This window comes from Ammospiza caudacuta, chromosome Z (genome assembly GCF_027887145.1).
Source record: "Ammospiza caudacuta isolate bAmmCau1 chromosome Z, bAmmCau1.pri, whole genome shotgun sequence".
NCBI lineage: Eukaryota > Metazoa > Chordata > Aves > Passeriformes > Passerellidae > Ammospiza > Ammospiza caudacuta.
The window spans coordinates 23,523,782-23,536,394 of record NC_080632.1 but is presented as its reverse complement, the minus strand read 5'-3'; the positions used below and the strand labels follow the sequence as shown (position 1 = coordinate 23,536,394).

Sequence of the window (12,613 nt, the reverse complement as noted above, 5' to 3'; positions counted from 1 at the left end):
TGTGTTTGCGCGGCGAAAGATTCTGCTTGCCAAACACCCGCAGCAGCCACAGTCCAGGACTCCTTCCTGCCCTGCCAAGCACTCTTAGCTGCAGCAATTCCTCAAACCTGCTTTCCGCTCCCGCCGGGGAACGCGGGGTCGGGACGCGGGGTACGATGTGGAGTTGGGTCGCAGGTGTGGGACGCGTGACCGGGATGCGGGAGGGACAAGCGGCGGCAGGAACGCAGAGACTGAAAGCGCAATGGGACGCGAGCCCCGGAGGCGAATTGCAGAGGCGTAACGAGGACCCAGGAGGCGGCTCCGCAGGCGGGTCCGGAGGCGGGAGCGGGCCCGTGAGGCGGGCTGTGGGGGCGGAACGAGGGGCTGTACTTCCGGTTCGGAGTTGCTGTTGCGCGCTCGCGGAGGGGCTGCCGGGCCGCTGGCCAATAGCGAGGCTTGGCGGAAGCGCGCGCTGGTCGGTGGTTGGCCGGCGGCGGGCCGGAGGCGGGGCCAGGCGGGCGGGGCGGGCGCGCCGCAGGTGCCGCCCCGGAGAGCCGGCGTAGCGCCGGCCGTGCTGGGTCGGGTCAGGTCGGTGCCGCTGTAGCTGGTGCCGAACCAGGATGCGGCTGCGCTCCGGGGTGTTTGCCTCCTCCTGCCTCCTCGTGCAGGCCTTGGGCGTCGCGCTATTCCTCCGCGGCTTCTTCCCGGTGCCTGTCAGGTCCGTGCCCCGCAGAGAGGCCCGCGCGGCCCCTCCCGCCGAGCCGGCCCCGCCCGGCCCAGGTAACGAGAGCAGCTGCCGGGCGCGCCCGTCGCACGGTGTCGCGGAACATCTCTCTGTAGCGCCCTCGTGTTTCCAGACCAATTTCCCGAATAGTTTAGAACTTAACTGGTTTTCACGTAGTTATGGATCACAGGCAGGTGTACTTACTCGCAGTCGAAAAGCCTCAAGCGTCAGCTGTCACTTTCTTGAAAGGTGTGTTTTCCTGTCGTTTTGTTTCCCTCTCCCTGACTCTGATGGAGCCGTGATACCCGGGCCTGTTCAATGGCTCCTTGTTTGCATTTAATGATGCCGCCTCAGCTAAAACGCCACACGCTTTTCCTGTGATCATTCGCTGGCTGTGTTGTGCCCGAGAGTCATTGTTCATTGATGTTTCTGTGGTGTGTGAGTGTCTTAAAGCCACCTCAGTGAGACTTTTAACACCTCAGTAGTGACAGAGCAACTGTAGTAATGCAGGTTGCAATATGTATAGTGTTGCCATCCATCACTGTTTCTATGAAATCGCTGTCTTTACAGGTCGTACTCTGTTCCAGAGCTGAATTTGTGAAAGCAGAATTTTCAAAAATCTTTTTAAGGAGCCTATAGAGGATGTGCTAAGAAAGTAGTTGTCTCATATGTTCAGTCACAAATTGTATTAAAGTAATGTATTAAGAGGACTGTGTACTTGAGGGACTGTTTTTCACCAGTTTGGAGCTTGTGGGGTGAAACTTCAGTTTCACTTGGCAGCTAGATCGAGTTGTATTTTGCTTATACAAAGTTCTTGATTGGAACACCAGGTTATGGTTAACTTTTTGGAGCAGGACTGTAACTTCCAAACTGGGTCTTTAGCTGCTTGATATTTACTGTTAATTCTTCTGAAGTGTGTGACGTTATGCCTGTAGGGACAGGCTTACTTAAACTGCAAGACACAGTGGAGAGAACAGAAGGTTGTGTGGTTTAGAGTGTGGTGTGCTGGTTTTGGTTAAGCAGGAACACAAAGAATCTAGTCTGGTAACAGCCTGAGTGGTTTCTGCTGAAAGACAGGTTGATTTTTATCTGGAGTTTACCAAGACTATCGCAGATATTTGAAAGGCTGCTGTGAGTGAAATATTGCATTCACATGTGATTATTAGCAGAAGACTTAATGTAGAAGGAGACTGTTCAGGTGGGAAGGAGATGTCAGACAATTTGGTTTTGGAAAGACTGGTTTGTGTTGAAGAGTGGAAATGTGTGCCACAGGGCTCTACAAGCAGTTTAAATTTAGGCATGTCACAAGCAAGTCTAGGTGTAGTAGGCAAAAATGGAGTGACAGTAGAAAAATGCTTACTTTCTGTAGTACTTGGTTACAGTATGCTTGCAGAGTGATGTCTGGATGCTATTGTCTAAAGGCAGGGTATTGCTTACTAAACCATTGTGCAGAAGGCTTTCAACCTACTTTAGACCTATTCAGAAAACAATATTTCTCCAGTGCTTCTTTAATTCCTGAATGTTTCACTTTGTGAGTCCTGACTGCTGTGGAGTGCATCCTGTCGTAGCTGTAAGAAGGCTTGATGCTGAATGCTTGCAGCACATTATTGTAATAAGTTCTTGGTAGAGAACCTGTGGTTTTCTTCACAGACTTTAGGTTCATTTAGAGTAACTGTTTTTTAAGTAACCCTGGCAGAGATAAATAGGCATGCTGCATGGCAAGACTTGGACAATGTGTTGCTTTAGCTGTCTTACAGTATTTTCATATGGCTTGTAAATGACTCCAAATTCATTTGAACTTCTCAACACTTTGGCTTTCTGATAAATCACACTGCAGGAGGAATTGAGGAGTAGGGCATATGTGTCTGTGATCTGAACATTTTTGGTGTCCAGCAAGCTTTCTTTCACTAAGCAGTGGATAGGGAAAAGATGTAACTAACAGAACATCTGGTGATGCCTTCTTGTTTTTCATAGAGAGCCAAAGCATGCCTGATAAGTTGATAATTCATGTCCTGAAAAAAACCCAAATTATCAGTTTAATTAGGATTGCTTGCAGTCAGCATTTTGTTGTTGTTGAGATTTCCTTCTTCTCCCTGCTGTGTCCTCCTCCTCTATTTCCTAATCTGGAAGAATCACTAGCAGTAACTAGTCTGCGAATGTCAGTTGGTTGATGCTTCTCTGTGTAACCCCAAAATAAAATTTCTGAGGTTGTTTTTGATGTTGCTGTGTTAGACACACCATTATCTGCAACCTGTCCAAACTGTCAGCCATTTTGCAGAAAAAACCTTTACTCTGAAGGACTGTAAAACCCCTGACTTTATATAACACATTTACAGAGTGGTCAATTCATCATGATGGTGTCTGGGTAGAGGCCTGTGGGTTGGATACATTCTGCTTCCCTTTTGCCCTTCTGTGTTTTTTCCTGGTAGAGAAATGAGATATGTAGAGGTTGGAGCAAAAATGTTGCTGTAAGACCTGAACGTCACCGTGTGGACCAAGTTCAATGCAGATGAAGAGTTGCTGTGGCCAGAATTAAATCCATGCAAGAGAAAGAGGTGGCATTGAAGGCATGACGTTGCCTACTGCTTGATGCACAGCAGCATTTTTCTGTACCCACCTGTATGTTCAGGGAATTCTGGAATTGGATTTTGGCCCTGCAGCTGCCATCACTGAAGTAGCCTGTCATACAGTCTTCTACCTTGAAGGGAGTGAATGTGCATAAATCTGTTTGATTCAAGTTTCAGTGAAATTGTCTCTTTCTTTGTAATCTTCCTGTTATCTTACAGTGAAATTTCATGCAGAGGCATTGTTTATGTTGTGATGTGAAAAACTGGGTATTAGCGCTGGTGAATGCTATGTTTTTTTTGTAACAGAAGTTGTCTGTCAGATACAATTAGTTCAGCTTTACTGAAGTAAAAAGAGAGAAGGTAGCAGCTGTTACTTTGAATGCTCTCCATTACAAAGCTTTTCCTTAGTTTTCTCAATTTCATGTCACACATTCCTTTCACATCGTATTTTACTTCCTAAAGGTGATATTGGAGTTGTTGTGTTATTCCTGTGCTGGATGGCTTGAAAACTCTTCTTCAGATTACTTCTCAGGTTTGCTGTGTGCAGCTTCTTATTTCTGGGTGTAGAATTAATAAAGAAGTTGAAAGCACTCATTTATATGGCCAAGTTGTCCTTTAACTTCTGTCTCGTCTTTGGTGAAATTTTTTGGTGACTTTTATATGCCCTGTTTTTGTTGCTTAGGAATGGTTTCTAACTGGACCAAGATTCCTCCACCGCTTTTCAAAAAAGTTGTCATTGTGCTGATAGATGCTTTGAGAGATGATTTTGTGTTTGGACCCAAAGGTAAACAGTTCATGCCGTATACTACTCAAGTTGTTGAAAAAGGGACTTCCTACAGTTTCATTGCTGAAGCCAAGCCACCCACTGTGACTATGCCTCGAATTAAGGTAACTGTAGTAATTTTTTATCTGTCATTTCATTGGAGAAGCTTTTGAAGTATGAGGTGTTTCATATGCTTGGAGTTGGCATAAAGGACATGTGTGTGATGTTAGTGCTATCTATGGCTGAATGTCTCTGTGCTGTAGTAGTGCACGTGATAGACTCCTGATTTGCCATGGGCAAGAGGTTAAGGACAAGTAAGGCCCTAGTCCAGGCTTAAGTGATCGATGTAGCCTTTTTATTTGTAATCATGGGAAGGCAGTAGACTCTTAGTTGTCCAGTTTTCCAGAAACATTTTTATTGTATTTCTCTGTGTTCTTGTAACTTCCGAGAGAAAATCCAGTTAAGTGTAAAATGTTTTTTGTCATAGGGATGTTTCTGAAGAAATTAAAAAGGAAATTCTGCCAAGTTCCAGATAAATAAAAGATGAATTGTGTTGGTGTCATCAAAATACTATATCTTCCAGGCTTATCAGTGGTAGATCTGAGTAGCACCTCTGCACTGAAAAGGCCAAGGCAGTGATGAGTGGTAGGCTAACTAGCAGGACAGTCAAGGAGAGACAGTCTGGTAACTCTTTATAGGTGCACTTCAGTGCTTCTTCTAGAAGTTTCTTACTTAGTGTCTTGAAGGTACTGTTGTTGTTAATGTTGAGTCAGTTTACTTACACCTAAATTGTCTTTTGATGGTTTAATGACCAGCAAACATCAACTGTTTGTTTGATGAAAAGACTGAAAGTCTTTTTTCTGTCCATTAATTGAGACAGTAATATTTTTACTTTCTGTAAAGCAGTAATCACATACATAAACTAGCACTATGTTGTGGCAGATGAGGTTATGTGGCAAGACAGCTTGTGTTCTTTTACTTTGTCATATTTCCTTCCCAAAAATATGATTTGTCTACCATCTGGCTTATTCCTTCCTCCCATAGCTACTGTCTTCTGAGCACTGGAAGTTTCCTGTTTAGTGTGTCTCTTTTCTTCTTTCATTAGGCTTTGATGACAGGTAGCATACCTGGTTTCATCGATGTTGTTGTGAACCTCAATTCTCCAGCTCTCTTGGATGACAATCTGATATGGCAGGCAAAAACAGCTGGGAAAAGAATCATATTTTATGGTGATGATACTTGGGTCAAATTGTTCCCAAAGCACTTTGTGGAATATGATGGAACAACATCATTTTTTGTGTCAGACTTCACAGAGGTGAGAGGTTTTGTATGATCTCAAGTTAAATGAAGTGAGTACAAACAGACAGTGTCAGTTTTTGAGAATGAGTGAATAAAGCTACCCTTGTTCTGAGATATTCACCTGGCAATTAAATAGAAATTGAATTTCTATGTCATTTTGGTGTGGGTGCTGTAAAGCTAAGCATTTGAATCCCTCATGCATCTGCTGTAGAAAGTGTTGGAATGATACAGTAATCATCAATTTATCACTCTATAATTTAACTAAGCATGCCGTTTTTTCACAAAACTTGTTCTGATTGGAAGTTAGACTAGTTGCTTTGTTTAAAAATTCTGCTAACCACATTTCATTTTGCTATCAGATATTTTTAATTAGTGCAATCTTTAAGAGGTCCATTAGTATATTAACTTGGTGTCTTAAAGGTGTACTTTTATAGTATTGCATCACTTTTGTAACTGCAATGGGAGCAGCGTTTCTTTATGTTGTAAAAGAAGGAGCATAGAAAGTAAGTGAAACAAATGCTGATAATTTTTACTCCGAGCACATTAGAGAGTAAATGCTTTGACAAATTTACTTAATTTTTGAACCTTTATAATTTTTAAAACCTCAAGTCATTGACCTGCTGCTACTGACTGAAGTATTTTATTATTTAAGAAAGTTAAAAAGGTCTAATGTGAATTGGAAGACATGTTTAATTGTTTATATTGTTGAGAGTTGCAAAAGCTTCTACCTGGAGTAAAAAGTACCAGTGTTCTACTAGATCTGTGGTTATGTGGCTCTCAAACTCTTTATGCAGTCCTTAAGCTGTCAATGTAGTTTATTAACCACAGGTTTTTACAGTTCTTTTGGTAGTTTTATACAGACTCAACAAAGTAGTATCACATGGGAAATATTGTAGGGATTTTTAATAACTGAAGAGAATACATGCAACTAAAAATGTATTGTCAATCAGAGCAGGAAAAGTTAAGTTAGTTGACTTAGTTTGAATGGTACTTTTCAGTTTTTCTTTCTCACTATGTTGTCCGTTATTTTACTCATAACAAGTTCCACCTTCTTGTGTTTGCACACTAACAAAAAGGGAGCTGAGAAATTAGGGTTTGTTGTACCCCCAAGCTTCCCATCATTAAACTGAGATTTTCTTTGTACTTGTGATATGATGTATCACGTGTGAAGTGATTATCTGGAATGTGCAGGGTGAAAGTGACTGAAAAGTTCTTGGGACAGTTTTTAAAAGTTTCTATGGAAGCTTTGCAATCAGATTGCCTTGTCTGCATGTAACCTGGTGTGTCCTTACCAGAAAAGATTAAATGGGGTGAAGAATCTATTTTGTTAGACAAATATATTTGAGTGCCTGACATTGAACTAATCAATTTTTTTTCTTGTTAACATTGCCCATGTAAGCTCATCAACTTCTATGGAATTTTCATGGGTAGTATATGGTTAATTTTTTTGTGCTTTTTAAAAGAGGGAAGGTTTTTTTTACCTTATAGTTGTTTTCCTTTTCTTTGAGGTTGATGATAATGTTACCAGGCATTTGGATAGAGTGCTAAAGAGAGAAGACTGGGATCTCCTAATACTGCACTATCTGGGGTTGGACCATATTGGTCATATGACTGGGCCAAACAGCCCATTAGTGGGACCAAAACTTCGTGAAATGGATAACATACTGAAGAAGATTCATATTTCCCTTATTTCAAAGGTAATACAGATTCTGGGGTCAGTGTCTGTTAGTTGTGGACTGACATTGAAATGCTTGCTGGTTGTTGTTGTTGGCTTCTTTATTCATAGACTAAAGCGTGTATTCTGTTCTTTGCTTTCCTGGGCTATTTCCCAGTGTAGTATTTGTAAGGATTTGGTGGCTGACCTTAGTAACATCTGCTAACAGCCTCTTCTGGGCAGCTGTGGGAAATAACATCCCCTTGATGTGCAGGAAGAGGAGAGGAATGCCTGCCAAAGTTCTCTCATCACTTGTGAATTAAAATGGTTGTTGATGTGCTTTCAAGTAATGAAATTCTGCAGAAGGAGGAATGGGGATGTGTAGCTAATGGCTCTGATGTCCAGAATTAGGAAGGCATACGTAATTCTTAGATAGCTGATAAATTCAAATGGAAGTGGTGGTCTTAATCTGCATTTTTTATGGTAAATGTAGCACATCTGAATCTGTTTTTAGATTTGTAAATACTAGTTGTCACTTACCTAAGCAGTCTGGATACTGAAATACGAAGTCCTAGTTCCAGGTGGCCTGAAGCTCTTTTTATTGTTTGTTTTTGGCTACTGCAATTCAGAATAGCTGATCATGAAATTTTAATAATATTTTTAGTCAAGTGGGTACTATAACATGAAAAAAAGGTTAAATCCTGTGTGTGGAAGTTCCAGGAATGTTACAGTTTTCTGCTTTTTAGTATCTTTGCTTTTGCCATTTATATTCAAGCCTTTATCTCTGTTTTAGAATACAGACGTAGTAAAAGCACTTTATTTTTTGGATAGCATGTGTACTGGTGATAACTAGAGATGATACAAAAGTACTTTGTTGTTGAATGACTGTTAATTTTCTGCCGCTTTGGTTTGTTAGCTCAAAATTCTTGGACAGGCCTCACTTAAGTTTCTGTTTCTCTTTATTCAGAAACATACACCTCATTCAACATAATTCTTCAACAATCATTATCAATTAGTCTTCATTGACTGTTAGATTTAAATCCCAAATCAGTCAGATTTCCATCCCTAAAGCCCTTGGGAAACTATCAACCATTAGAAACAGGATTATTTTTTAATATTGAATTAATATTATGTTAGTATTCACAATATTAGTAATTTGGCATTTATATTAAAACTTGGTGAAGCTGAGGGAATGAAGAGGGGGATTATTTCTGTGTTAATGATGCTCTTCTGGGATGCCTGATTTTCTTCTCATGGTGATAGCCTTTATTTAATCTTCCATAGAGTTTCTTGTAACTCTGTAAATTCAAGGTTTTTTAAAAAAGGTTTTTTGTTCCTTTTTTTTTTTTTTTTTGCTAAGATACTGGCAAACATGTTAGATATGAATATGCCTTAACTTTTAAAAATTACTATTACTGAGTTACACTTAATTGCAGTGATCTCTTATTATCTGTCCCAAGGTGAGCAAGTTTCAAAACTGAAGTTAATTTTGAGACATATTCGTGTTTGAAAATGATGAAGATAGTGAAATGAATATAAATGAATTGTGTTTGTATGGTAACGTAGATTTTTTTTCTGTGATTTGCAGGAGGAAGCTTCTCTTCCCAATTTGTTAGTTGTTTGTGGGGATCATGGAATGTCTGAAACAGGCAGTCATGGTGGTTCTTCAGAAGAAGAAGTGCACACACCCCTTCTGTTTATCAGCTCTGCTTTTGGGAAGAGAAGTGGTAAGGATCAAAGACGCATGACGTTTTTTAGAGCTGTCTTAGTTTCAGATGGAATAGAGTTAATTTTCCACTTAGTGGCTTGTACAGGACTGTTTTCTGGATTCAGTATGAGAATAATGTTGATAACAGACTGGTGTTTTGGTGTTTACTCTGAATCAAGGACTTTCCCTTTTGCCATGCTCTGCCATTGAGCAGGTGCAAGAGGAGCCATTAAGGAGCATAGCAAGGACATCTGACCTGAACTGGCCAAAGGGATATTTCATGCCATGGAACATCATTCCTAGTATATAAACTGGGGCTCCCAGTCACTGCTTGGGGATGGACTGGACATTGGTCAGCAGGGGGTGACAAATTTTATTGTGAACCACTTGTTTCTCTTGGGTTTTATTCTTCCCCCGTCTTCTTTTCATTACTATTATTGGTATAATATTTAATTTTGTTTCAATTATTAAACTGTTCTAGTCTCAACCCATGAGGTTTACCTTGTCTTTCTCCTCCCCACCAGGATGTGGGGTGTGAGTGAGTGGCTGCATGGTACTTGGTGTAAGGCTCCAGTAGATACTTGGTGTAAGGCTCCAGTAGATACCAGTGCATAGTGTACTCTAATAGCATGGGAACACTACTACTGTATATAGCTGTAACAAGAATAGCAATAATAATTATGTGTAGATTATAGTAGTTATTATTGTAAGGGAAAGAGGGGAGAAAGAGGAATAAAACCCAAGAGAAACATGTGATGCACAATGCAGTTGCTCACCACCTGCTGATTGGTGCCCAGCCCACCTTCAAGCAACAATCCAAAGCCCCCAGTCAACTCCCTCCAGTTTGTATACTGGCTATGATGTGCTATGGCTTGGACTATTCCTTAAAGCAGTTCAGGTCAGCTGCTCTAACTGTGTTCCCTCCCAGCTTCTCTTGCTCACTGGCAGATCAAGGACATGAAAAGTTCTTGATCTCGGTGAATCATGAATGAAGCTTTGTAACCAGTGAGAGAATTGTGTATTTCTGAGATGATAATCTTTTACAGCACTGTCCTATCCAAATGTTGAGCGCTAATGAGATGTGTTGTCAGAATATTGAGCTAATGGTAAATAAATAGGTGTATATCCAAAATCCTATTTGAAGTAGGTTGAAGCTGTGTCTTTCATGTCCAGAATATTTCCTTGGCCTCTATTCTTCTCTCTCAGGCAGCTAGGATAGAAGAATGAAAATTTCTCACACAGAGTCCCCCAGAAGGAGAAAGAAAGCCCTTGGAATACTAGAGACTGTTGGAAGTAGGATTATTTGATTATTTTTTAACAGTAAATTGATCTGACCCTTTTGAAAGGGTGAGAGGTGATGGCACTGATAACATAACTATTGATTGCTAAGTCTTAAGGATAGAATATGGACTGTGAGTTTGTTTACTGTACAGGCTGCTTAATTTTATATAACTGATGTGAGTTCACATGGTTCTAAAGCTGATTTTCTACTTGTAGGTAATGACAAAAACCAAAAACCAGACAGTTAAAGGCAAGAGGCAATAAAGAAATGGGGTGGTAGAGAATCTTTAGTCTACTTTGTACAGTTGTGCTTAAACAAACTTCTTGACTGAGTGGATAGGTAGAATGCAGTTATACCAGGAGTGAATATTTTCCTCAAAATAATACTCCCTTCTGCCTTTCATTCTGCCACTTGTTCATTTCCATGTGATTTCTTTTCTTCTAAAACCTGTGTGCAGAAACTTGATTTATTTATCTTGCTGGAAGTTCCTGCAGCACGGTGGAGGTAGATTGTCCTGTAAAGTTGCTATACAGCTGCAGTAGAAAGCACTGCTTAAAGAGTCCTTGACCTCTTCTCAGGTCTGTAAACAAAACAAAGTCAAGAGTGGATCAAAACTCTTGGCTAAATTTTTATTTTATGAATTTCACTAGCATGTGTTGACAGCCGGGCCACAAGAGTATAGCTTCTGTAAATGCAGTCTCCTGTTCATTGGAATTAGTTTCTGTGAGGTTTAACCTGAATGAGCAGTTCTTACAATTCAGTGAAATGTATCTATTTACCTGTCTTTTGGGATAGCATTTGTGATTTCTAATGCCTTTGTAAATATCCAGCAGTTTACTTTTCATTGGTACAGTAATCAGGATTCTAGCGACTGCTCCTTATGATCCTACTGTAAACAAAATGTACTGTGGTTAATTTGGTAGACCTCAAAATAGTAATCCTGTGGGCTTTTTACATTTAGTATGCTGTCAGAGTATTACTTGTATAGCCTTCTACAGAGATGTGTCACCCATGATTGGCTAAATGTGTTTGGGTAGTTTGGCTTTTTTTTTACCAGTTAAGAACTTGCCTTTAAAGATAAAATCTGAAAACTGCTGACATACAGGCATTCATGCAAAGAGGCTTTACGGATTATAGATGGCATTCTGTACAAGTACGGGATTAATCAGAGCTCGATGAGAAATGAGTCAAATTTTAATGCTCTTAAAAGCAGCCTTGAGAGGAATAAAGACTATATAGAATTCTTTCTATACTGCATTTAAGTCAAAACACTTAATGCTTGAAGTTACAAAGAGGATGAAATAAAAGCACATAGAAAACCACTGTTACCTAACTAGTTTAGCATGAAAAGAAACAGCTGGCAAAACAAACAGAAGGTTCATTATGTTCATAAAATCATTCATGTCTGTAGATTTCTGTGGGACTGAAGGCTAATCCTGATAACTGCAGTAAGTTAATGGAATCTTACACAGGACCCTTAAAAAATCACTAGGTTTTCCTGCAGGGAGCCGTGGATTTGGAGCCTCAACATTCTTTACCTGATGTCTAACTATTTTCCTAGCAACCTGATATTAATTAAATCTTGAGCTGTTGTCCTTATATCAAGATGGTTCTGGAATGCTGTCAGCATTATTTTAGGTTCTCATTCTTTGTTCATATATTAAATTGACCTACTGTAGTGTTTTCTATTCTTTCTAATGTCAAACTTATGAAACCCTCTTAGGATGTAGGCTGCAATTTGATATTAAGATGACGTCCTGGACCATCTGTTTTCTTACTTCTACTTGTATAACATTTATTTTATGTTTACAGTAGTTATTAGCATTAAAGAGTGGCACTGGCTAAGAATTTAATAAATATTGGATTTACAGCAGCAGAGGATGGCAGCTGAGAAAGATCAGTCAGCTCTCTGTAGACCACTTAAAATAGCTGATCTAACACCGGTGAAACAATTTTGAATCTAAAAAGGTGCCAGCTGTCTCTGGAGAAATAGAATGGGCTTGTTATTGAAACTTCTTTTCCTCTCTCTTTTTCTTTCTCTTTTTTTTTTTGGTCATTCTAGCTCCTCCAGCCCAGCCTGAGCATGTGCAGCAAACAGATTTAGCTAGCACACTGGCAATAGGTCTTGGCCTACCAATTTCAAGAAACAGTGTTGGGAACCTTATATTGCCAGTTGTTGGAGGCAAGACAATGAGAGAACAGCTACGTTTTGTGCACTTGAATGGGTTCCAGCTTAGCAGATTGCTGCAAGAGAATACGCCTGCATATGAAAAAGGTAAATTAGCTAAAAAGATGTTACAGGTATACTAAAAGGAGATTGTTTATAAAACAGTTTGGACTTTTAAATTCAATAGTATGGCATTGCACTGCGAGTTAGCTATTCTTTTGAGAGCAGGATTCAGAACAGTTGTACTGAATTCAATCTTTACTGCAACCTACTTTATACTGCTTCTGAATACAATTTTTTTAATGACTACTAATATTCCTAGTTGGCAAAAGAGCAAAAATAAAGATGGAGTAAGATTAAAGTAAAACTGCCTGTGTAGTTAAATCTCAGTGGTTTCATAACTGCTCTTTGTGAGGTGTTCTATATAGGGCACTGACTCTGAGCTATTTGGAGAATTAACACAATGGACT

The 12,613-nt window shown here is 40.0% G+C and overlaps 1 protein-coding gene across 1 annotated transcript in view; it reads left to right on the top strand.

The window, feature by feature from the left end:
- The first annotated feature begins 546 nt into the window (after window positions 1-546).
- PIGG (phosphatidylinositol glycan anchor biosynthesis class G) overlaps window positions 547-12,613 on the top strand; it is an 80,885-nt gene continuing 68,818 nt past the window's right edge. The window contains exons 1-6 of the mRNA XM_058823748.1: window positions 547-759; window positions 3,953-4,158; window positions 5,139-5,348; window positions 6,841-7,029; window positions 8,575-8,713; window positions 12,039-12,251. Of these exons, the coding sequence (XP_058679731.1) occupies window positions 600-759; window positions 3,953-4,158; window positions 5,139-5,348; window positions 6,841-7,029; window positions 8,575-8,713; window positions 12,039-12,251 (1,117 nt within the window). The 5' untranslated portion in view covers window positions 547-599. The remainder of the gene's footprint in view (window positions 760-3,952; window positions 4,159-5,138; window positions 5,349-6,840; window positions 7,030-8,574; window positions 8,714-12,038; window positions 12,252-12,613) is intronic.